Source organism: Triturus cristatus, chromosome 4_1 (assembly GCF_964204655.1).
Source record: "Triturus cristatus chromosome 4_1, aTriCri1.1, whole genome shotgun sequence".
Lineage (NCBI taxonomy): Eukaryota > Metazoa > Chordata > Amphibia > Caudata > Salamandridae > Triturus > Triturus cristatus.
This window is the reverse complement of record NC_140585.1, coordinates 268,517,634-268,543,671: the sequence shown is the minus strand read 5'-3', so window position 1 is coordinate 268,543,671 and position 26,038 is coordinate 268,517,634. Positions and strand designations below refer to the sequence as shown.

The window sequence follows — 26,038 nt, the reverse complement described above, 5'->3', positions numbered from 1 at the left end:
AAGTTACATGCGTAGGTAAACAGAGACAATTTAGGCATTCGAGTGTACATTCGTAATTGCTTTCTCTCTTAGCTGCCATAACATGTCAGCATTATCCCAGTATTGTACATATGCTGAAGTTATCTGTAATAGACTAATGTGTCCCAGGTGATGTTTACCAGTCAATAGCTGGGTTATGGGGCTACGGCGACCCATGGTTCTTATGGGAGTTTTGCATTCTGTTCTAGTGAGTGGGCAACGGTCCTGTCCTCTGTCGGTATTATCGGAGCAACTGGTTTGTATCCTGAACTGGAAACCTGGGCGCTGAACTGGGGTTCTGGTTTGGGGTCAGCGGGGGAGGAATGGTGTCTGTGCAGACAGGAGGGAGGTAGGTAGGTCCTCTGTGCCGGTGTGTGGGGCCACTCTGGCGGCTGGCGGGGAGAGGAAAAAATAAATAAAAAAGGGGGGGAGGCTTCGGCTAATTCCTCTGTCGAGTTCTTGGGCTATGCCTTATGGTGTGGACAGTGAGAGGGTGTTGGCGATAGGTAAGTGTTCCTACTCATTACTTCTGCTAGTTAGTGCTGCTGGCGCGGCTGATGCTGTTTGGGTTTGGGGGGTGTCCGCTGGCCCATCTCGCGTGGTTTGCTGACTGTACCTAATAGGATTTGCGCCCATTCCATAGATAAGTGATGCGCGTTCCCTTCGCTTCATCCTCTCGGATCACGTCTTCTTCTGCAGCACCCCACTTTTTGACTGCTCCTATCCAAGCCTCCACTGGAGGTCCCCCTGGAGCCTGCGGTTCTCTTTAGGAAGTATGTCATGGTATTTTGAAGGAAGGTCCAGAAAGAACAATAATACTTGCAGAACAAAGCAGTAGCATTGGCTGATTTTAAAACAATTGTTGAAGTCATTCGTGCAATTATGTTTTTAGGAGGGACAGTGAATGCTGGAAAAGTAGGATATTTCCTTGCTGCAAAGACTATGATGGAATCTGGCTGATGAACCCTACGAAGAAAAAGTGGATCCTAATCCAGAGGTGGGAATGTTTACTATTATCTGACAAGCACAGATCTAACAGAAGAAGGGGTCCTATTGACAGTTCTAATAGACCTAGAACCAAAGACAGAAGTGATGTTGAGGAAGTACAATTGTGATTGGTCTAAAAAATGGCAATCAGTTGTCAGAATTGGAATGTTCAGTTTAGCATTAACTTTTAGTAGGACTTCATTAAATGTAGTATCAGCTTTCAGTGAAATCCTAGAGGCAGGAAACTCAAACAGGTATGTATCTTCAGATTGAAGAGCAGGAAGAGAGAAAGCAAGATCTTGAACATGAACTTTATAGAGACAGTGAGTATCTTCTGGAATGTGTGGAGTGACAAAGGGGATGCCTACACCTTTTAGAAGACCTACCCAGACGTTGTAGAGCCTTTTCTAGGAGCTGCAGATTCCCAAAGATATGGAAAAGCCAATAAAGTGGGGAAGAGGTAGAACCACTGGCTCAGAGCTGTGGGAAAAGCCACTGGTTCAGGAGCTGCAGAAGGCACTGGATTTTTCATTACATAAATAGGAGAGACAGACAATAGTTAATCAAGGTATTGTGGAAAAGAAAGCAATGCTGAATCTGATAAATTCACAGCAGGAGTAGAGCAGCATGTTGGTGAGTACACCTTAGAATACTCAGAGTCTGATGTCTCATGTACTCTTGATTTTGTTTGTTTATGCACCCATTCTACTGAAAAATGTGCAAAGATCTGCTCAATGTTGCATCTTTCAATAGATTTTTCACCATTGAGTGCTTCAATGCCAAAGAGTGTTTCAACTTCGATTTTCTTGGTTCTTTTTACGTAGAAGAGCATCTTACTAGCATACCTGCTCTTGACAGCGAGCATAATAAGGTCCTACTGGTCTTCGATTACAAACTAAACATTGAACTGAAGCATCAGAATTCATCACAACAAGACTGTTCTCTATATCTCCATCTCAGGGAGTCTCTTGACATGGTGAAGCATGCCAAAATGGAGGAAGTCATCCATTCATGTCCCTTCAATCTCCCAGAAATAGATTTTTCACATCTTTGTCATGCAGACTCATCCTAGAGGTGTCCTTGAGAGTTTTCTGGGACATTTTTTTTTAACAGGAAGGACATTCTTGGAGTTGATCAGAATTTGGCAGGCCAATAATGCAGACAATATGATGGCCTGTCTGTGCCTCTCCTACTACCACAGTAAGGGCACTTTAAGAAAAGGAATGGTATTCTCCTTGTAAAAACTAAATTTTCTTTTACAAAAAAATAAAGTATGCTCAGTCTCAAAAGAGCAAAAGACACACAGATGATGGACGCAATGCAGAGCAAATCAAACATTCACCCCCAGTCAAGAGAGTGATGAAGTAAGCTAAAGAACGATGATGGATTCAACCCAGATCTGTGACTGGGCGTGAGTGTCTGAAAAGTTTCAGCGCTCCATCCATCATCTCCTTGTGTTTGCTTCAGTCCCAAAAGAGGTCAAGTGACAGTGCTTTTGAATGGTTTAGCTCAGTACCCCAGGATCCTATCACCAGGAGCCAGAAAAAGAAATAGCATCATGGGATCAAAGGAGCAGTATCTGCAGGAGTAAATGGATTTTCTTTGTATCCACTTTTTTCTTTAAAAAAGGTTCGTGAAAGTGTTTCTAATCAGTTAGAAAAGATTATTTCATTTTTCTATCAACAATGTTTTTTTTAAATGTACAAAGATTTGCAAATATAGCTTGTAAATAAGCTTTGAAATTCATTTCCATTTTCTCAAAATTGGCTTTTCTTGAGAAACGCTGAAGTGCACAAGGATCCTACACATGAGCTTGGCATTTCATTACTTATGACTATAAAAGAAGATCCCCAAAAGGAGAACCATAACACTATCAACAGGTGCTGGCTACATAGAGGGATATAGTGGAACAGCAGTATGCTGCTGAGACACTGCAGTTGGAGGTTGGGGCTACCCAGAGGTTACTAGCTGTGACCGAAGTGACAAAGTCTCTTGAGGCCAATAGTTTGCTGAATGCAGGACTGGTGGATGCACTCCATCAAAAATCTTGAAGCATATGATGTAGTGAATACAGAAAGTCTGTAGGAATGTGGGCTCTAGACAGTGGAGGGAACATAGGCTGATCTCTCCATTTCTTTCAAGACAATGGAAAAAGTGTCATCTTCGTCATAAATAAACGAAATGTCCAAGTCCATGTGCCACTAAATCTACATTGCGACTCCCTTCAACAGAGTTGACATTCTTGCGCTTCCTCAATGATATATTTACCATCCAAAATATTTGGTGGAGCTCAAGACCAAATCCGGATAACCAAAATTATAGTAGATTTGTAGGTAACAGAGTGTTAAGAGTTGTCATAATCAACAGGTGTTGTCTATGAGAACCTAATCTTGGAGAAAGTCAACATCGATGGGGCACTAGTTATGTCATCGCAGGAGAGATTATCAATGGAGCCATCACTGGAGGAACCTATGAAGCTGCTGTCAATGGGCTGGCCGTTTATGAAGACTCAAGTAATTGGAGAGACAGGAGTCAAAACAAGTGGGACAGCAACAGAGTTTACTTAGGCACAATGAGGCTTCTTCTACAGATATCGTTAGCAAATGGGTTTATGTAACTCCCCCAAAGTGGCATTCAATTATCAGCTGTCAGGTTTTCTAATTTTGTGCTAGACTAAAGGGTTACCAGGTTACTTATGCCAAGAGTATGATCCTTAAGATCAGAACTAGAGACTGTCAGAGCATCAAAATATTACAAAATCATTGAAGCCTTAAAAACAGATTTTGGGGAGCACTCTCTTAGTCTCAAAACCAACAGCTATGCTCTTTAGTGACAATAGGATTCAGCAATCTGACCTCTGTATAGTTTTCGAGGTGAAGGTTTTACGTAGGCTGTATTTCTTGTCATAATGTCTATCCTTGTGGAGAAAAAGCAAGCACTCTGTGTGGGGGTCATCCACAACACCCTCGAGGTTCCAGAGGTATCAGAAGTATTGAAGAGGCTCTTCTTTTGCAAAGGAGTTCCTGCCATGGTGACATAATGTAAGCCAAGGTAAAAGGATAAATTACTTACTTGTAATCCTAGTTCTCTTCCAGGGGTATCCTCATCAAAGTCATAAGCACTGAAAATTCCCGATCATGTGTGGGGACCCCGGAAATAATAAAAAAATTATATATGAAAAACATATATATAGATATATACAGCTCTATATATATAAAAACATATATACTTTTTTCTAATACCAATGCAGCTCTCATATAGGAAGCTAAACAATGTAATAAAACACAAACTGCTTTTGCAAATATACATAATATATGTATAAAAACACATGAGGGCAAGAAGCACTTGAACTCTGCTTTTAATGATTAAATCTCATGAGTAAACTGCAAAAGAGAAGCAGGCATTATTAGCCTACAGGCGGCACTGTAAACCAACATAGAAAATGAAAGCAATCTTCCTTAAAAACTGGCACTGTGCCTTTAAGGCAGCCATGACCCCTAGCTTCCCATCATGCCTCAGGGGTGACAGTTAGGTCAGATGTTCTTTGGGTAACCCTGAAGATCAGGGCACCAAGATAATATTTAACAATGAAATAAGCTCATTTGCCTGTGGAGGTGGGCGGGTTGCTTATGACTTTGATGAGACTACCCATGGAAGAGAAGAAAACAAGTTACTTACCTGTAACTGTAGTTCTCCAGTATTGGACCTTTCATAGATTCACATGCCTGAATCATTCCCCGTCGTCGAGACGGGAGTCTCCGGTGCATAAAAAAGCATTGCTTAGTATTATAGCAAACTGAAAAAAGGCCTAGGCCCATTTTCCTTTGCAACCCATAACCTTCGTTGTGTAAAAAAGGACTAAACTTGTCCCTGAACCAAACAGTGCCTCTCACCCTCTAGAACACTCCTGAGAGAACCTTCTGCCCCTCAGATTTTCGTGCACTTGTGCAATAACACCCTTTGTGCTAAATCCGAGGTGAGCCTCTCAGGGGAGGAGGGTGGGTTGCATGTGAATCTATGAAAGGTCCAATACTGGAGAACTACAGTTACAGGTAAGTAACTTGTTTTCTTACTCCAGTATTGGAGCCTTTCATAGATTCACATGCCTGAATCAGAATAGCGAGCAGTAAATAAATGCACATTTTTTGTTACCCAGAAAGTGAATCCAGGAAACATATATAGTGTGCTAAAGATGGTATCTGTAAACCAAATTCCACATATCAAAAATACTTTGCAAATGGTAATACAATAAACAACAATAAAATGTGCCAAAGTACATAATAAAGGAAGGAGGGATGGTAAAGAAGGCTCACCGTTACTGGATAAGGTTCCTCAGCACCGCTTCTCCCACCGCCACATCTCTCCCTGTGGCTGCATCCAAGCAGTAATGCCTGGTGAAGGTGTGTGTACTCGTCCAGGTCGCTGCCCTGCAGATATCCTGGATCGTTACTCCTGTGAATAGAGCAGTAGAGGTGGAGACTGCTCTTGTAGAATGTGCACGGACTCGTGCATTCAAAGGTCGGCCAGCTGCCTGATGACAATACTCTAGGGCACTGGATATCCATCTGGCAATTCCCCTCTTTGACAAAGGGAAACCCTTCCTGGGTGCGCTGTAGGCAACAAAAAGCTGTGAAGACTTGCGGAAAGGCTTAGTTTTCTGCAAATAGAACTTCAAACAATGCTGGACATCCAGCGAGTGGAGAGCTCTTTCCGCCGCTGTTGATGGTTGTAGAAAAAATCTTTTGAGAATTAAAGGTTCGTTCAAATGAAAGTCAGTTGGAACCTTAGGGATGAATCTTGGATTAGTCCTGAGTATTATCCTGTCCTCTTTGAACTGCAAGAAAGGCTCTTGGACCGTGAGAGCCTGAATCCCCCCACTCTCCTGGCTGAAGTGAGCGCAATGAGAAGCGCAACTTTCCAGGAAAGAAATTTCAGCTCTGCCTTGTGAATTGGCTCAAAAGGGCTGTTTCATCAACTGGGAAAGAACGACGTTCAATTGCCAGAGAGGTGGTGGAGGTTTTATTGGAGGGAAAACTCGGAACAGACCTTTCATAAATTGTTTGATGACTCTAGCAGACCAAAGAGACGGACCAGAGGCCGTTCTTCTAAAGCGTGAAATTGCAGCTAGGTGTACCTTTATAGATGCATGAGCCAAACCTGACTTAGCCAAAAGCAAGATGTATGGAATAATCTCGTGAGCTTCTGAATGCAGCGGATGAATGTTAGACCTTTTGCACCATAAACAGAACCTTTTCCACTTCATCCGATATGTTTTGTTTGTACTATCCGCTCTGGCTCTAGATAGAATCTTCTTGCACTCCGTAGGGATGTTCAGATGCTGAAATTCACAGTATTCAGGAGCCAGGCTGCTAAATGCAGAGATTTCGGATCCGGATGAAGAACTTCCCCCTGGAACATTGTCAGCAGAGACGGTATCGGCTGAAGGCAAATCGGGCGCTCCTCTGACAGTAGAAGAAGCTCCGCAAACCAATGTTGTCTGGGCCACCACGGAGCTATCAGGATTAACCTGCATGGTTCTTTCTTGATCTTCATAAGAACCCGCGGCAGGAGGGGAATTGGAGGAAAGGCGTAGGCAAAGATGCCTGACCATGCCATCAAAAACGCATTCCCCCAAGATCCCCGTTGGGGAAGCCAGCTTGCGAAGAACCGGCATTTTCTGTTCTCCCTTGTCACAAAGAGATCTACTGTCGGAGTTCCCCATTTCTGGAAGATGTTGTTTAAAATCCCGATTTCCCAATCGTGACTGACAGACTTTAGTCTGCTTAGAGTATCCGCCTTGGTGTTCTCGTCCCCTGGAAGATGTTCCGCTGTAATGGATACTTCGTGTCGTAGAGCCCATTCCCATATCCACTGGGCTTCCCGAGACAGGGAGAGTGATCTTGTTCCTCCCTGTTTGTTCAAATAGTGCATTGCTGTTGTTTTGTCTGTTCTTATCAACACGGCTGCACCTTGAATCCTTGGCAGGAACGCCAACAATGCTAAGCGGACGGCCCTGAGTTCCAAAAGGTTGATATGCAATTGCTGTTCGTTCGCTTTCCAATGACCGCTGATCTCCAGATCCTAAAGGAATGCTCCCCATCCTTCCAAGGACGCATCTGTCGTAATCACCAATGGAGCTGGTTGAGTCAGGAAAGAAAGACCCTGCGAGATGTTTCGTTTTCGAGTCCACCATGTCGCCGCGTGGATCATGATCGGCGTCACTTTGATTATATCCTCGAAAAATCCTGTCGCTTGATGCCACTGAAGATCCAACTGCTCTTGTAACGGACGCATCCGTAGTCTGCAGCAAGGTACGAGGGGAATGCAAGATGACATCGTTCCCAGCAATGACTTGTACTTGCGTACTGAAAGTGACCTTCTTTTTATAAACGCCTGGGATAGAGATATTATTCCCCGCTGTGTCTCCTCGGAGGGGAACGCTCTGTTTACCTCCAGAATTTCTCCCAAGAAATTTATATTTCTTGACGGTTGCAGAGTTGACTTCTCCTCGTTTAGAGTGCGGCCTAATCTGGCAAATAGTTCTATGCAAGCCTCTGTTGACAACTGGGCTGACGCTGCCGATGGAGCCTTGACTAGCCAGTCGTCGAGGTAAGGAAACACTTGGTGTTTCTGTCTCCTTAGAACCGCTGCCACTGGAGCCAGGCATTTTGTAAAAATCCTCGGGGCTGATTTCAGACTAAAAGGAAGCACCTTGAATTGGTAATGATCCTCGGCCACCACGAACCGAAGGTACTGCCTGTGTGAAAGATGGATTGGGATATGGAAATACGCATCCCGTAAGTCCAGTTTTAGTCGTATAATCCCCTGGGTTTAATAGCAGCAGAGTATCCTGGAGGGAGATCATTCTGAAGGTTTGATCCTTGAGGTAAGTATTTAGGGATCTGAGATCCAAAATGGGACGCCATTGAAGAATGTTTTTCTTGATCAGAAAAAAACGGGAATAAAATCCCGTTCCTTTCTGGGAATTCAGTACCGGTTCTATTGCTCCCTTTCGGAACATTGTCCGAATTTCTTGACGCATCTGATGTAAATACTTGACCTCTTGAAATCTTGCTGGTGAAGAAGGGGGGATTTCCAGAAACTTTAGAGTATGACCGAATTGTATTATGTGGAGGACCCATTGGTCCGTCGTTATCTGCTGCCAATTTTGATGATGAAAGGAAATTCTTCCACCCAGGGGAATATGCGACATATGAGGAATAAGTGTCACCAGACTGTCATTGTCTTCGGGTGGTGTCTTTCCCTTGGCGACCTCCTCGACCTCTAGGAGAAGATTTTGTGAAACCTCCTGTCTGTCTCTGTGAATACTGTTGACGATATGGTTGAGATGATGTGGAGTAGGAAGAATAGCGGCCTTGTTGATATCCTCCTCTATAAGAAGTTTGGCCCCTACCTCGTGAGCCACGAAAAGGAACTTTTCTATACTGTAATGTTCCCAGAGATTTCGCTGTTTCCGTATCCTTCTTGATACTCTGTAAGGCCTCATCAACATGCTTTCCGAACAGATCTTCCCCAATGAATGGAAGATCCAAGATCTTATTCTGGACTTCAGGCCTAAAAGATGTTGCTCTCAACCATCCTTGTCTGCGTAAAACAGCCGCTCCTCCCAGAGATCTGAAGGCCGTGGTCGCAATGTCCATTGCACAATCTATGACTTCAGCCGAAGTCCTTTCACCTTCCTGGAGGATTTTCCTGGCCTCTTGTCTGTCCGCTTCAGGTATGCTGTCTATGTATGGTGATAGGTCGCACCACATTTGCATATCATACCTGCCCAGGATGGCTAGGGCATTTGCTGCCTTGACCAGAAGAGCAGACATGGACGAAAACCTTTTCCCTGCATTACCCAAGCGCCTACCCTCTCTGTCCGGTGGCGCTGAAATTGGAGCGGACGGATTCCTCGATTTTTGCTGCGCCGCTTGAGTTATAACCGAGTCCGGTTTGGGGTGACCTAATAAACAAGCCGGAGCATCCGAAGACGCTTTGTATTTTTTGTCCAGCCTAGCAAGCACTGGAGTAACCGTTGCCGGCGTCTCCATAACTTTGAGACCTTCCTCCCATAGATGACTCACAATTGGAAGAGATCTAACCGTCTTGCGAAACGGTTCTTTGAAATCATATAAAAAGCATTCTGCTATATCTGATGACATATTGAGCGCAAATCTCTGCGCGGCTCTTTCCATCAGATTATGGAACCCTCCAATGTCCTCCGGAGGGGAATCCACAGGTCTCGGTGACGGAGATGAAGGGGACGGAATCAGATACTCATCCGATTCCTTACTAGGATCTGTTATCTCCCCTTCCTCCTGCTCTTCATCATCAGATGTGTTTAGAACCGTTGTGGCAAAGGTGATATTGGCCCAGGAACCGGTACCTCCTGTCTTCGTACTGGTGTACATGGAACAGAGTGCGACGGAGCCACTGGAATCCTTTGGGTAGAATGAGGCCAAGGATGCCTCCTCTTGTAATCATCCAACATGAACTGCAAATCCGTCAGTAGAGAAGCTGGAACACTCACCATCTCTTCCTGATCATGTTGTCGGAGGCGGTCCTGATAACCCCCATACTCATCCTCCCAGTCATCCTCCTGACATTTAACATGTAACTGAGAGGGGCTACTTGCATAGCCAAACGGACCCTCATTATCATCCTCCTGCGTATCCTCCTCCTCCAATAAATGGGATGGAACCAGAGGCATTACCTTACTAGGAGACGTAATATCCGGGGTAATCCTTCTTTTCCTGGCAAAATCCCGCTTTTCTGGGGTTTTTTTCCTCGTCGACGAGCCCGTCAACGAGATTGCCATTGCCGTCGACGCTGTAGACATCGTAGTCGTTGTCGCCGTCGACGATGCAGTTGTCACCGTCGTCGACGGTGCCGTAGACGATGTAGTTGTGGTCGTCGTTATTGTCGTCATCGTCGACACTCTCATCGTCGACACTGCCGTCGACGATGCCATCGTCGACGAGAGTATAGGTTTAATGATGACCTTTACTTCACTCTTCTTCGTCGACGACGCTACTTTCTTCGTCGACGATCCCGTAGACGATGTAGATTTTTCTAATTTCTCCTCAGGTGAAGTAGACGCTGGCTTTTTAAGCGTATGTTTAATTTTAAGGGGTGATTTTGAAGGCTCAGAACTTGTTTTCTTTTACTGTTTCACCCCTGAAGCATGACCCTTGCTCTCCTTTCCCTTAATTTTAGGAGATTTTGAGGGACTGTGCTCTGAAGACCCAGAAGTGGTCTTTTTAAGAGCCTTCTCAGGTTTCTCCCCTGAGGTATGAGCCTGAGGAGATCTACCTCTCTTCTGAGATCTCCTTGAAACAGTTGACGCCTCATCACTGTCACTAGACACGACGTCCTTCCTGGTTTTAAGTTTTTGGAGCCAAATTAACAGTCTGCCTTCACGATCCCTCAGAGTCTTATTAGAAAAGGTACGACATACCTTACACTCCTTCGCCTGGTGGTGTGGGTAAAGGCAGTATATACAGTCTTTATGAGGATCGTCAGTATATAATCTCTTCTTTGAACAGGTGGCACAGGCCCTAAACAAGCCTTTCTTCTCCTTATCAGCCATTCTCCAAAAGATGATGTAGAAAATTCAGTTGAAAAAGTCTACTCAATCTAGAACCAACTGTAGAATTTGAGCAGAGCTCAAAGGAGACTCCCTAGCACAACGTGTGGTAGAAAATCTGAGGGGCAGTAGGTTCTCTCAGGGGTGTTCTAGAGGGTGAGTGGCTCTGATTGGTTCAGGGACAAGTTTAGTCCTTTTTTTACGTAATGAAGGTTATGGGTTGCAAAGGAAAATGGGCCTAGGCCTTTTTTCAGTTTGCTATAATACTAAGCAGTGCTTTTTTTGTACCGGAGACTCCCGTCTCGACGACGGGGAACGATTCAGGCATGTGAATCTATGAAAGGCTCCAATACTGGAGTAACTAGGATTACAGGTAAGTAACTTATCCTTTTCTTCCAGGGGATCCTCATCAATAGTCATAAGCACTGAATAGAATAGCAAGCCCATCATCCACCTGCAGGCAAATGAGAAAAGAAGTGACCTTGTTAATAAAAAACGAAAAGTCAGCTGTTGAACAGATTCCTCAAAGAGGCTTGACCTACTTGAGTGTTCCTTCTAGTAACTGAGTCAAGACAGTAATGCCTTGTAAATGTATGCACTGATCTCCAAGTGGCTACTTTACAGATCTCAGAGAGCGGTACATTATTGAGGAATGCAGTCGTAGCTGCTTTTCCTCTCGTGGAATGAGCTTTGGGAGTGGACTAAAGAGGCTTCTGTGCCAACTGGTAAGCCCATTTGATGCATGAGACTATCCATCTGGAGATGGACCGCTTTGATGCTGGGAAACCTGTTCTGATCGAACAATAATTATTAAATAGGTGATCAGACTTCCTCAATGGATTCGACCTGTCAAGATAAAACTTCAAAACCCTTTTAAGGTCTAACAAATGTAGAGCCCTCGCAGCTGGAGTGGAGGGATTGAGAAAAAAGGTCGGAAGAGAAATAGTTTCATTTACATGAATATCGGACACCACCTTCAGAAGGAAGGAAGGATGAGTTCTGAGGACTACCCTATTGAGATGAAAGACCAAGTAGGGCTCCTTAGAACAGAGGGCTTGTATCTCACTCACCCTATGGGCTGAGGTGATAGTTACCAAAAAAGCTACCTTCCACGTAAGGTGTTGTAAGGTTGCTTTGTGGATAGGCTCAAAGTGTGGACCCATCAATTTTGACAGTACCAAGTTCAGCTCCCAAGGAGGTGAAGGAAGTCAGACTGGAGGGCAGACCTTCTTGAGACCCTGCAGGAAATCCTTCACCACCTGTAACTGAAAGAACGAGGGTTGAGAAGGAGAATGCCTGTACGTCGTAAAGACAGCCAGGTGTACCTTAATGGATGAGAATTTCAAACCTGCTCTGGCTAGGTGAAGCAGATAGGGCAAAACTACCTCCTCCTGTCCCTTGGTGGGATTACAATTATTGTGCATACACCAAATGTAAAAACATTTCCATTCTGCAGGCATAAGAATGTCTTGTAGAAGGTCTCCTTATCTCTTTCAATATAGTCATGCAGTCCTGTGGAAGACCTAAATGCCCATACTGGAGGACCTCAGGAGCCATGCTGCCAAGCTCAGTGATGGAAGGTTGGGGTGATGAATCCTCCCGTTCATCTTGGATAGCAGGTCCAGTCTGCACGGCAGCCTCTTCTGTGGGCAGACTGACAGATGTAGAAGGTCCGGATACCACCACTGCCTCAGCCAGTCCGGAGCAATCAGTATCATTGTGGTGTCCGAGTAAGATAGCTTGGCCACCACCTTCGGGATGAGAGGCAGGGGTGGAAAGGCGTACACAAATGCCCCTGACCAGCTGATCAAAAGGGCATTCCCCTTCGATCCTGGTCGGCTGCCTGAGAATTCTGCTCTGCCGGCAGGTGAACTGCTGTGATGGATAGATTCCTCGCCAGAAGCCAGTGCCAAAGGGTCTGTGCCTCCAAAGAGAGAGTCCTTGAGCGATTTCCTCCATGTTTGTTCAGGTAGTACATGGTGGTGGTATTGTCTGTTTGTACTAGGATGGAACTCGCCTGAATCGAAGGGAGGAAAGCCTTGAGAACCTGATGAACAGCCCTTAGCTCCAGCATGTTTATGTGGTACAACTTTTCCTTTGAGGACCATAGGCCTTGCGTCTGGAGAGACCGCATGTGGGCTCCCCATCCTTGCACGGATACGTCTGTGATCAGAGTCTGAGAGGGAGGAGTTTGATGGAACAGTACTCCTACCCTCAGGTTGCCCTTCTTCATCCACCACGGAATGGATGCTCTGGCTGCTCATGATAGACAAATTTTGTCTTCCCAGCGAGAAGACCGTTGATCCCATTTGTCCTCCAGATCCTGCTGTAGAGGACGCATTTTTAATCTGGCATTGGGCACCAGAAAAATGCAGGATGCTAACGATTCTAGCAGGGAGGTGATCTGATGTACTGAAGACCGGCTGCTCTTTAAAATCTGTCTGCCTTTCTGACTGATGGATAATTGTCTCTCCTTCGAAGGAAACACTTTTTCTCGCTTGGATTCTATCAGCGCCCCCAGGTAGTGGATTGTTTGAGTGGGTTGCTGCGTCGACTTCTCGAAGTTCACGTGTAGGCCCAGTTTTTGACAAAGCCCTAGGCACTGCTGGAAATGGTTCATCACACTCCAGGAAGAGGGGCCTTTCAGCAACCAATCGTCTAGATAAGGGTAGACGAAGATGCCTCTGCGTCGCAGAGCAGCTGCCACTACTGCCATGCACTTCGTGAACACCCGGGGAGCTGACTTCAGCCCGAAGGGCAGCACTTTGAACTGATAGTGGAATGTTCCGACTATGAATCGTAGCTATTGCCGGTGATGCTGATTTATCGGTATATGAAAATAGGCATCTTGCAGATCCAGCGAACACATCCAATCCCCTTTGCGGGGGTGAGGATATATTTGGTGGAGAGCCAGCATGCTAAATTCTTCACGTTTGATGGACTTGTTGAGTGCTCGCAGATCCAGAATGGGTCTGTATTCCGACTTTTGACCTTTTTTCTTTACCAGGAAGTATCTGGAATAAACTCCTCGACCTCTTTGGGATCGTGGAACCTTCTCTATGGCTGATTTTTGGAGACGGATGCCCACTTCCCTCTGCAGCATGTTGACCTGGTAGCATGATAACGGTACTGGAGGGATCGAGGGAGGACGATGTCGGAAACGTAGAGAGTACCCATTCTGCAACATAGCCAAAACCCACTGGTCCTCCGTGACGGCTCGCCACTCTTGCAGATGGTTCCCAACACTTCCTCCTACTGGAGTGGTGAATGGTAATGGAGGAAGCAGGCACTCATTGCTTGGCTGGAGCTTTCGTCGAGGTAGAGGACTTACAGTACCCTCCTCTTCCCCTGTTGGATCGCCGGCTTTGATACTGTGATTTCTGCTGACCCTGTTGGTTTTGGTTCTTTTGCCAATGAGGAGGTTTGAACCCACTGTTGGAAGGAGCTGCGATCAGTATTGCGGTAACGGCGACAAAACTCTTTTTTCTTCTCCAGCCCCACCGCCTTCAGGGTATCGGGCTCGGTTTTCATCCGTGCCATCTCTTCATCGGTGTGTGAGCCAAACAACGATGAACCGGAAAATGGCAGGTTGAAAATCTGGGACTGCGCCTGTGGCTTCAATGCTGTCAGGCGAAGCCATGAAGATCTTCTGGCACAGATTCCGTGGGCGTAGGAGTGTGCTGAAAGTGTAGCTCCATCTGCCGCAGCACTAATTACTTGATTCGCCACCAAGCTGCCCTCTTGTAAAACTTCCTCGAAGTCCTTACGGTCTTCCTTGGGTAGTTTTTCTGTAAAACGCTGTAGAGAGTCCCACAAAGCTCTATCGTAGTGCACCAATAGAGCTGACGCACTGGAGAATGGATGCAGAAGTGCCACATACTTTTCTCCTCCATGAGTCTTGCGTCTTGCTCTCCTTGCCTGGTGGTACTGTAGACGAGGAGGCCACTGAGTGGGTCTTTTTTTGGCAGCAGCCACAATTACAGAGTCCGGTTTTGGATCTGACTTCAAGAAGGAGGGATCCCCCTCCGGCGCACGATACATCTTTAGAATTCTCGCCGGTGCAGTCTTGAGAGTGGCCGGCGTAAGAAAGATGTCCATAACAGGTTTAAGAGGCCCCGGTACCAATGGAAGTAATGGGCGTGAGGATGTCTTCTGGTTCAAAGTTTCAAAAATAACCAAAGAAGTACTCTGCTGAACAGGCATAGGAATGTTCAGTTTGGTAGCCCCCCTGGAAAGCACGTCCTGGAATGTGCTTACATCGTCCACCGGAGAGATCCTCGACGGTCGACTGTCAGTAAGGGTGGGTGAGTAGTCTCTTTTTGAGGAGTATGTAGAGGAGGTGGAAGGTGTTGGAGTCCTGCGTCTTCTCCTTCTGCTGTGTGATCTCGATCACCTCCTGGATGGTGGTGCCGGAGAGCGAGAACGAGCTCTTCCTCTTGGTGGAGAAAGATCCACATCTTGTGCTAGGCGAGCCAGAGGGGACTTGTGAGCAGGACTGGGATCCCGTCTAACCCCTGCCGCCTGTGTATGATCAGCCCAAAGGTGTAATGGTCGCATCCATCTGGGAGAGAGGTGAATGGATGGAGACCTCTCCCTCTAACAGGAGAATGACGTGGAGATTTCCGTCCTTCCGGATGAGCCTTTTCTATTGAACTTCGATGCCCAGAGGGAGAGTCCTGGCTACTTGAGGACGAAATAACCACCTCTGGAGAACCGGACCTGGCAATGGAACGGTGGGAGCCTGCTCTCGACGTTGATGAAGGAGACGGAGAGAAACTTACAGGGACTGACATCGACGGAGACCTCTGCTTCGACACGGTCTGCGACGGAGATCCTTGATCTCGGTGAAGACCTGCGCATCGACGTCGACCGTCTCGATGGAGACCTGCGTCTTGACATCGATCTTCTTCGCTTCTACGGAGGACTGTGCCTCGACGCCGAGCATCGCATCGACGGAGATTCCTGTCTCGATGTCGATCGTCCTTGCTTCGACGGAGGGTCCATCCTCGACGTCGAGCGCCTTTCCTTCGACGGAGGACTGTGTCTCGACGTCAGCTGTGAATCCGACGGAGAATGCTGCCATGACGTCGAGTGTCTTGGTGACGTCGACGGAGGCCTCTGCCTCGACATCGACGATTGAACATCCGATGACCTCTGCTTCGATGTTGATCTGCACTGGGACGCCGACGAGGGCTTCAGTAACGATGTCGAAGATGTTGACTTATGTCTCGGCGTCGATGATCTGTGTCTTGATGTCGATCGTTGCTGAAGAGTTGACGGCGGAGGATCTTGTCTCGACGTCGGACGCTGCTTTAACGCCAATGGAGACTTGGCTTTTGAAGTTGAAGAACGGCGCTCCTGCGCCAAGGCCCCGACGCCGACTCTGTTGTTGGTACCTTCGACGTTGAGCCCGACGCCGAAGGAGAACATATCTGGACCTTGCTCCTCGACGTCGAACATGAGAGGCCATAAATACGGATTCTCTCCCTCTCTTTGATGATTCTTTTAGATAACTTTCTGCAGTGTTGACAGGAGGCAGGAGAGTGAGACTCGGGTAGGCAGAGAATGCACACATCATGTGTGTCTGACTTGGCCTTCTTTTTGCCACAGGCAGGGCAAGGATCAAACAAAGAAGGCATTTTTGACACAAAAGATGTCTTTCTGTCACAAAAAAATGGTTTAACCCTCACTCTATTATCAAAAGACGTCGAGTAAAGTCAAGAAAACCACAAAAAAATAAGGAATTTTTGACAGAAAAGTCAAAAAAGTAGAGAGCTGTGAATCCAGGGTCCTGACAGAAGGAGTCAGAAAGAACAACTGACCTAACTGTCACCCCTAAGGCATGATGGGAAGCTAGGGGTCATGGCTGCCTTAAAGGCACAGTGCTAGTTTTTATGGAAGATTGCTTTCATTTTCTATGTTGATTTACAATGCAGCCTGTAGACTAACAATGCCTGCTTTTCTTTTGCAGTTTACTCATGAGATTTACTCATTAAAAACAGGGTTAAAGTGTTTCTTGCCCTCATGTGTTTTTATACATATATTATGTATATTTGCAAAAGCAGTTTGTGTTTAATCACATTGTTTAGCCTCCTATATGAGAGCTGCATTGGTATTAGAAAAAATGATATATGTTTTTATATATATATAGAGCTGTATATATATATGTTTTTCATATATAATTTTTTATTATTTCTGGGTTCCCCGCACATGAGTGGGAATATTCAGTGCTTATGACTGATGAGGATCCCCTGGAAGAGAATAGAAATCTTTGGACCCAACTGTGAGAAGTTGGCCTGATATATGATGTCACTAATTCTAGTGTACACCCTGTATCAGTCCAAACAACCCTTATGGTGATTGGTTGTAAAGTCAACCTTATAGGCCAGCTATCCTAGTGGTAGCATGGACAAGAGCAGTCTTAGGCTAAACTCTGAATGGCATGTGAAGCCAGCTGTTATACCATAGGTAATCCCTTGAATACGAAATGAAAGGACACCACAACAGATATATATAAAAATAGAATGTATTTATTCTAGTCAAACCCTCAGCACTCTTTATGAGATTCAAGGTAAGTACAACACAGTCTTATTTAAGCATTCATTAAGTCACACAGGTAAGTAATACAGTTAGGCCCTAGGGGCCACGCAACCATATACTAAGTAAGTGGTATAAGGACCACTGTCATGAACACAGGATAGGCCTAGCCCTAGGGAATCACTGGGGCTACACTATACTACCAACAGTTAGGAAGTGGGAGGCCTACGGGATTTAGGTGCAGAGTGGAAACACACGCGTAATGCGCAAAAGTCGATAGAATCACTAGCAGTTAGAAATAAGCAGTTTTAGGACACTTCTGGTATAGCTAGAAAGTCGAGACTCGGAAACTAGACCCTAGGATAGTCAATACCCTTGTGAGCACCGAAGTACCCAAGTTACCTAGCCCACGGGCTGCGGATGCATAGGTATGAACTTGCGTCGGGTTTCGTCGTGGACTTCTATGGATGCCTGAAGGAAAGTTGCTGACAGGCAGTCAGTGAAGAGTGTCCGGTGGATCCCTAGGTGGGGATCAAGAAGGAAGGAACCTGCAAGCAGAAGGGACAGAGTCTAGGTCACCAGCCAGGAGCCGGGAAGGAACCAGGAAGGAACCAGGCGATGTCGTGAAGATGCAGGTGAAGAGGTGAAGCTTGTCGCAGCAGCCACGGGTACCAGGAGACGTCGAGGATGACCAGGACCAGGAGGTGAGCTGTCCCACGAAGGCTCTTGCTGTCGGCGGCGTCGAAGTCGAGTCAGGACCCAACAAGCCTTGGCAAGCGGAACTCACGCAGGATGGAGGACTTGCTTCTGGTGCAGACCAGGAAGGTCTGGGGTGCTTCTCTTTCACAGAGGAGCGGGTGCCAGTCTGGAGGAGCCGGACCAGCAAGTTGAAAGTAAAGGTTCGTCGTCGCAGAGGCTACTAGCCAACGGGCCAGCAACCGGACAACACGTCGAGCAACACAGGTGCAGAAGGGCCCCACGCAGAACACGTGCAGTGTGGGGAGCTGATCTTCGTTGCAGATGGTGCTCGGGAGTGGGGCTTCTCAATTCCCCAAGCACAGCCTCGAGGAAGCCACAGAAGTTGCGCTAGTCAGTTACTAGCCACTTTTCCCAAGTCGCCGGCCCCACGTCCCTCGTAGCCTCCACGGGTCTCAGCTTTGCTGGAGATGTGGATCTGGTTCAGAGGTGTCTGGAAGTCTTGGCGCTGGTCAGTCTCTGCAGTCGTCCCTCGTAGGATTCAGTCGCAAAGCAAGCAGCGGTCGCTGGATGGTGCCTGGTTGCCCAGGGTGGTCACTCCTTGGCCACAAGGGAGATTTCTTCAGTCTTCTTCCTGAGGTCGAATGTCGAAGGTCCAGAGTTTCTGTTCAAGTTGCAGATTCAGGTTAATCTAATTTAGCAGGGCCCAACTAGCTACTAATATACTGGGCTAGTGGGCTGGGTTACCTGCAAGGTCCCTACTATGGGTGGGACCAGGAAGGGGAGTGGATACACCCCCTTTCCTTTGTCCAGTTTCACGCCAGAGCTGGGGCTGGAGTGCCCCAGCACCGGTTTAAACTGGACTATGCATGGGACACCTTGTGTGCCCCAGGCAGTGTCTCGTTTCATTCAACCCTCCCTGCCCCAATACACTAAATCCTGTCTAGGGTGGTGCTCGCACCTCCCGAGGCAGGAAACCTATTGTCCAAGCCTCCCTCGCTGGAAGGACTCCCAGCAGCAGGAGGTCAGACTTGTGTCTGTGGCAGCAGCATCCATTTTGTGATGCTGGGGCTCTGGTTAACTTTCACCGGGTAAGTAGGTTTCAACATGTCTTCTCCCTCTAGAAGGGAGGAATAATATCCTCATTGCCAGAAATGGTATGGGGGTATTATTCCAAAGTGTTAGACACCTTACACGACATGTTTCGATAAAGCCAAACCATAGTTACCATAACCGTTTAAGATTATAAGGTACTTTAAGAGTATATGGTAGGCTATATCATAGAACAGCTATAAGGACATGGTTCCGAAAGCTGCAGACAGGCTCAGCTCATGCTAGAGCACCATCTCACATGTTACCAAGCACTCTGCCTCCAGGACTGTTAAGGCCTGCCATAGGAGTGGCTGATAGGTACACATGTGTCTATATATAAGGTAGGTATAGGAATACTACACCTAAGCAAGGGATGATTACACGACCTTGCCCCAGCTGAGTGATCAGCCAGTTGTGTCATAATGGAAGGCCAGGCCAGGGGTGGCATAATACATGCTGCAGCCCCTGGTAGGCCTATGGTACACCTATGCCCTGGGTACCTAAGGTAAACTGTACAGGGGACATTAAGGTGATCCTATCCAATTGGGTTATGCACCTAAAGTACATAGTAATAGTTTAGAGAGAGAACAGCTGGGCTGTGGGTCTGATTAGCAGGCCCACAGCCACATCTAAGTCGAAAACCAGTGGAGCAAAAGCAAAAAGTGGGGGTGAACATAGAAAGCAGACCCTACTCTCCTACACCAACCACCCTACCAAAAAAGAGAAAACAAGGGAAAAAAAGTACATTCTTACTTCTGGAGATCTACAAAATATCTACTGCCTATTCCCCATACTGATCTGTCACATCTGGCCATTCAGCATCAACTTTAACAAATGCAAGGCTGTGAATCTGCCTATTAGTATAGGCCACCATGTAGAATGTCATTTCTAATCGTGTCATAGAATGGGGAGGTTAAAAATAATTAAATCATATTTTAGGGTCAACATGATATATAATTTTAAACTAGGCTCCATATTGACTGGTCTTCTGGAGGCATTCCAGGGGCGGCATCCGTTACTTAATTTGTGACTGAATAAACTGTGCTGAAAACAAATATTACAGAACATATACTTACGGAGGATTCTCTCCAGTCCATCACATTTACTGACTTCATGCACAAACCTTCTCTGGAAGTCATTCTTGTTTTCATTCAGCTGCAAAAAATCAGAGAGAAAGGAGGAGGAAAACAGGAGAGTTCAAAAATTACTAACGTCGTTATTTGATTATCCACATCATTGTTATATATGTGGCTATACAATTGTTATATTCATATATTCAAATGCAAAAATCACACAGTTCAAATGTTCTAGATCTTGAAGACACATAGTTGGACTAGCAAATTGACTTTTAGGGTAAAACACATGAAACAAAATGTGATTACAGTCTAAAGCCCAGAATTCTTTCCAACTGATTTTTGTTTGCATGAAAGAAACGTTTTATAAAGATATGGCAGTCCTACCAAAACAACTAAAGAATGACAGGTTACCCAAATTAAAATGCTCCTAATCTTACAATTCCCCTAAATTTCAGCACAGATTTGATGGCTACTCACACGTTTCTAAGTATTTAACTATGCCCTAAAGAATTCCCTGACTTCACAAATTCAACAAAAGTAAGGAAATGTCTTCAATATCTAGGCCTGGGAGCTCACAGCCTCTGAGGCCTCCACTGCCTGTTGTGCGTGAGACCCAACCCGGAGCCAGCTGTGACAAGATACAGCCAGCGTGGCTTTCACGCTTTCTGAACTTTTAGACTATTCAGTAAATACCAACTTTTGATACCTGGCATTTACGTCACTTTAACTGTACAAAAGTACTGTTTCCGCTTTACATTGTTTTCTGTAGGTCAAAACAGTCCCGACAAGCCACAGCCAAAATGCATCATTTTGTTAAAGAGTCTGAGGTTGCAAGTGTGGCACCATTGACTTCTTATGTTATTCTTTGCTAAAGAAATTTTGACATCCAATTATATGCACTACACAACAATGTTGCCCAGGGCAGTGCATAACACAAGTGTATCCAGCACTGCATTGCACTTTGACAACTAGTTCACTTAACATTCTGTGATGTCTCCATAAATAAACTCTGACACCCTATGGAAAATGCTCCATACTTACACTTTATAATATATCTCCTATATGAAATCAAAAGATGCCCTCGCACCACCCAGTAGTGACACTGTCAGGAGAAGACATCTTCATTGACATGTACATGACAATGAGGGTTGATGTGGTGTAATACAGCTCTTTGCTGCTGGGGGTGGTCAAAATTTGTTTTGTGAAATCTTTTGGCTGAACTTATAGTTGTCTTCTTCTTTAGCTTATCGATCTTTTATGCTTTTGGGAACGTAGCAGAGTAGGTCCCAAAGTCCTAGTAGTGTAATTACTTTACTACTATTCAGCTTCCAGTCTGATGTATGTCATGCATATGAGTGTGCTCAGATGGCATGGATGCGATGTAATAATTTTGTAGATGTCAACTAAAAGCTTGGTGCTGTGTGGTCTACATCTGCTGAGTGCTGTTGTATGTGGTTCTTGTCAGAAGATTTGCTGCATAGAATGTTCAGGATAGGGTTCTGATTGACTAGTAGAGCTATAGTTTCCTATTTGACTTAGGGATTAGGGCTTTAGATTTGATTGGCTGAAAGGGCTGTGACTGGTTAATAGGGCCAGGTCTCCAATTGGCCAGAGGTTCTGACTGGTTAGGGCTAGGGTTCCCTTGGCCAATAGGGCAATTTTAAGCATAGGGCTCTTGGCGTCTCAGCCCGGGTGTCGAGGCTAAGGGCGGAGAGGGCAAGGGCAGTTACCACTTTGGGATGGGTGGAGAGGACAAGGGCAGTTGACTGTTTTGTCTGTGCGGAGAGGACAAGGTCTGTTGCCTGTTTAGGTTGACCGGAGAGGACAACTGCAGCTGCTTGTTTGGGCCTGGTCGGGCCGAAGGCCAGAGATGCTGCCCAATTTTCACTTACGAGCTACCAACTTCAGCCCTCCACATCCGCCACCATCCAAACACAATATCGTCAAAGGCGTTCTACTCATGCACCACAAACAAACCTCATATAGATATCAATGTGTATTTAAAAACTACAAAACCACACCTACACACAATTCTACCCCAACTGCAACACTATGACACCTGCATTCTCACACAAAACACAACTCTGTTCTATACCACTAAAACATCAACACATCACCAACATAACACCACATTTTACATAGTTTCAAGTTTATTTCATTTTATGATTACGGAACTATAAAGAGGTCCACATAGTGTAGGATGGATTAAGCCACGCCCTATTTACAACACTAAGTTAGCATAACCGAGATAATTGTTAGCAAGCCAGCTTGTCGTTTCTGCTGCGCTGCACACGACACTGTTGTTATGTGTTATTCATTTTAGAAATGCTGACTCGACTTTGCCTTACAGGATAACAAACTGTTGTTTCACATTCTTAACAGTGAAATGTGCCCTTGGTCTGTACATCATGTAAAGAACGAGTCTGGGTCACTAGAAGGTACAGAGTGTTGTGATTAGATTGATCGTACCACTTTTTAGACATATCATACATGCAGCTGCCAATATCTGAAGGACAAGCGTCTTTAATATTGCAGAACAGTTTGGGTTTGCACACATTCGAACAGAAGAGCAGATGCATGAGAGAGCTAGCTGATCCTTTGATGTGATTCTACTAAGCTGATCTATACGGTATGGGGTCCCCCCTGTTAACCTAAGAGACCTTCTAATAGTCTAATAATAATGTATTAGATTCTAGAGAAAGGAGTGTGGCTGTATACCACTGTCATTATTAGTATGATTGCTCCTTTCATTTTGTATGGTATTGTAACAATGCTTATGGTTCTGATCTGTACCGTTAGTCTGCTAGTGTTAGCCAAAGTACTGCATCTTAGGACGCGAGGTTTATAAAATAAACTCTTTAAACTTTACCGTGTCTGTATTATTCTGTTGTGGACTAACAAATAGATACGAACAGGTATTTCGGATTCCCACCACTCCTGAGAAATATCTAAGTCGCTTGTTCTGGTTTGTCTATACATTGGGACCGCCTAGCTAGATCTAGGCTAACGAATGGGATACTAAGCTAGTCGGATAAGGGGTTCTTGGTTCTGAGGGGAGTTTCTGGTACACCACAATTCTCTGAGGTCCTGGTCTCCTGCGCATAGTTCTGTGCATAAGCAGAATCCCTGCAACATGGCGCACCTAACGTTTGGTCTTATGATCTGAGACGCTTTAGTAGTACTTGTGTTAGTCCACAACCACCCTCACTCTCGTTTCCGGATAACAGGAGTGACGGTTTAACCTGCCTAGGTTTTGACTAAAGGTTCATTCAAGCTTGATAATTAAAAAGGTTACAACTTTTGAGCCCAAGTGCTACTGTAGATATCGTTGTTGCTCTTTAGTGTGTCCTTATGGCGGTTAATATTCCCGCTCATAGTAGGGTTCCTCTGCGCACTCATTTGAGGGCTTATGGGGTACCTGATGACGGGATGGCCGTGGTCTTTGTGGTCAGTGCTGATGCCACCTACCCTTATGAGTTGTTTTACTCTTGGGTGACCTTTGAGGAGGTGGATACGGACGATAATTTGTTCCACGGATACACAGCCACGCCTGTGGCTGCGGTTTATGCCCCATATAGGACGCTAGAAATACCTATTTCTGCTTGGCAGCATACAATTTGGTTTAATGGCGCCCTCCCCCATGAAGTCGTGCCGGCGAGAATGGGCCCGTTGTCCATTGCAGGGGCCACTTGGCCGGTACTGGCCGGATATACACCACACCCACGCTACCTGACGGTGGGAGTGGGTGATTTACGAATGCTACACACAGCCCTGATTACGGTCCATAGGGCTTTAGTGCAGTATGTGTCACGCACGGTGCAGGTGGGAGCACCTGCGCTTGCTTGGCACGGGGCTGATCACCATCACGCGGTGGTGATAAGCCCTGTTATGGTTAATGCGGTTGTCGGCAAGCGCCCCCTCAGTAAGGATGAATTTCCTTACTGGCTTGCGGAAAAATTTGATCAATTGGAAGCCGTGTTTCCAAACACTACACCTGTGGATAAACACAGGATACTCACCATTACTTTGCCGAAGGACCTGGTCCCTGATATTGTTGATTGTGACAATTGGGGCAAAGTCTTTGCTGCGACCTATTCGAAGTGCTACGGCACTCCGTCTATGTCTGTACTACCCTCCGTCATCAAGAAAGTCCAAGACAATCATGGTGCGGAGGCAGCTATTGAGTTAGGATTAAGGCTTGTCGACAGTTTCGATGTGGTTTGTTCCGTGGTGATGGGCAACCTCAAAGGAGTTGCCATGCAGTTCCAAGTTGGTAATATGCTGGAACTTGTGGATGATGCCGATAAACCCAGGGAGTTCGCAAAAATTATTGCAAAAGCCTATAGGATGGTTGGACGTAGTGCCTTAGGCGTGAAACCCACCATCAAAATTCCTGATGTAGTACAGCAAACTAAGGTGAGTTCGTCTACAAAAGACGAAAAGCCCAACTTTCCTAAACAAAGTTGGCGAGCCAAAAAACAAGAAAAACAGCAACAGAAACAGGTTTCTCGTTCTGCCTCACCCGTACAGTCGTATAGTGAACGCACTTATGATTTGCGCGATCGTACTCGTATTAAGTCGCCTGATAGGTTTCAGGTTTCTGAACAACGCTCTCCTCGTTCTTCACAGGAAACATCGACTTATACTGGTGGTGGAGAGCGTGGGAGAGGACGGGGTACTCAAGGTCGAGACCAGCCCCGCCAGACTGACGGTAGAGGCAAGCAGGAAGACACTGCCAGACAACGTCCACCGTTTCAGAAAAAGAAAGTTGCTGCAATCTCAGCGAGATATGCCTCAGATGGTACGGACACAGCTTCGGAACCTGACATGGGCACTAACGCTGCTAGACAGCGCGGCGGAAGTTACAGTAGTGCGGCAAGCATTGCGTCCATTTCTGGAGGCGACAGCAACTGACATTTATGTGACAGTTGAAACTGCTGATACTCGCGTAGCTCCCCCAGAAAGATTATTTGACATAGTCCTTAATATTGAGGGTGACATACAACGCAAAATTAAAGTGGTTTTTTGGGACAATCTTACGACCACCTATGATATTCTTTTGGCAGAGAAAGATTGGCCTCCGGCTTTCATTTTGGATGCTCCAAGGGGAGAGGAAGTCATTCTTCCTTCCTTTGGGCACGCAGTGCCCACGGATGAGTCTAATAGGTTAGCCGGGGAGTGGGCACAGGTGCTTGCACCTGCGTTATATCGTAATCAGGTTGGCTGGGATAAATGTTCTCCCAATCATGAGATTCCATTGCGGTCCGATCCCCAGCCTCAACCCCAATACCCCATGCGTCTCGAGGCAAGATCTCACGTCGCGTCCATCCTTGAACAATTGGAATATCAAGGAGTGATTGCGACATGTGTGTCACCCATGAATAATCCTTTATTCACTGTAACGAAGCCTGATGGGTCGTACCGCCTAGTTTTGGATTACCGGCATTTAAACTCACATTGCCGGACGTGTGCAGTACAGAATACTCATAGTTCGGCTCTCGTAGATAGTCTTGTGAGAAAACGTTTCAAAACTACGCTCGACTTATCCAATGGCTTCTATTGCCATAACCTGGCCCCTCATAGTTATGAGTGGACGGCATTTACCTCGGGTGGAAAACAAAAATTGTTCAAGAGGCTCCCGATGGGCTATAAAAACAGCCCTGGAGTTTTTTCCGCTCGCGTGGTCTCTCTCTTGGAGATGGTAGACCCGGAGGCATATTCGTATGTTGATGACATCTATCTGACTGACGACGAGTTGCTTCCACACCTTGCTCGTGTGGATAACATAGTGACTATATTTGCAGACTTCGGTTACAAGTTTAACTTTAAGAAGTCCCACATTGCTGAGTTCACAGTGTTGTTCTTGCGGTACGAACTCAATAATGAGGGTCGAGGCTTGGCACCGCACTTCCTTGAGAAATGCGCACGCCTTCGTATCCCTACGACACTGAAAAAACTACAATCATTACTGGGCTTTCTGAATTTCGGTCGTTCCTACATTCCTGATTATGCCCAGCGTATCAAGACGCTTTATGCCTTG

The 26,038-nt window shown here is 46.0% G+C and overlaps 1 protein-coding gene across 1 annotated transcript in view; it reads right to left on the bottom strand.

Annotated features, from left to right (window-relative positions):
- LOC146854247 (V-type proton ATPase 116 kDa subunit a 4-like) overlaps window positions 1-26,038 on the bottom strand; it is a 2,520,670-nt gene that overhangs the window by 2,326,509 nt on the left and 168,123 nt on the right. Inside the window, exon 2 of the mRNA XM_085651038.1 lies at window positions 19,999-20,077. Within this exon, the coding sequence (XP_085507164.1) occupies window positions 19,999-20,077 (79 nt within the window). The remainder of the gene's footprint in view (window positions 1-19,998; window positions 20,078-26,038) is intronic.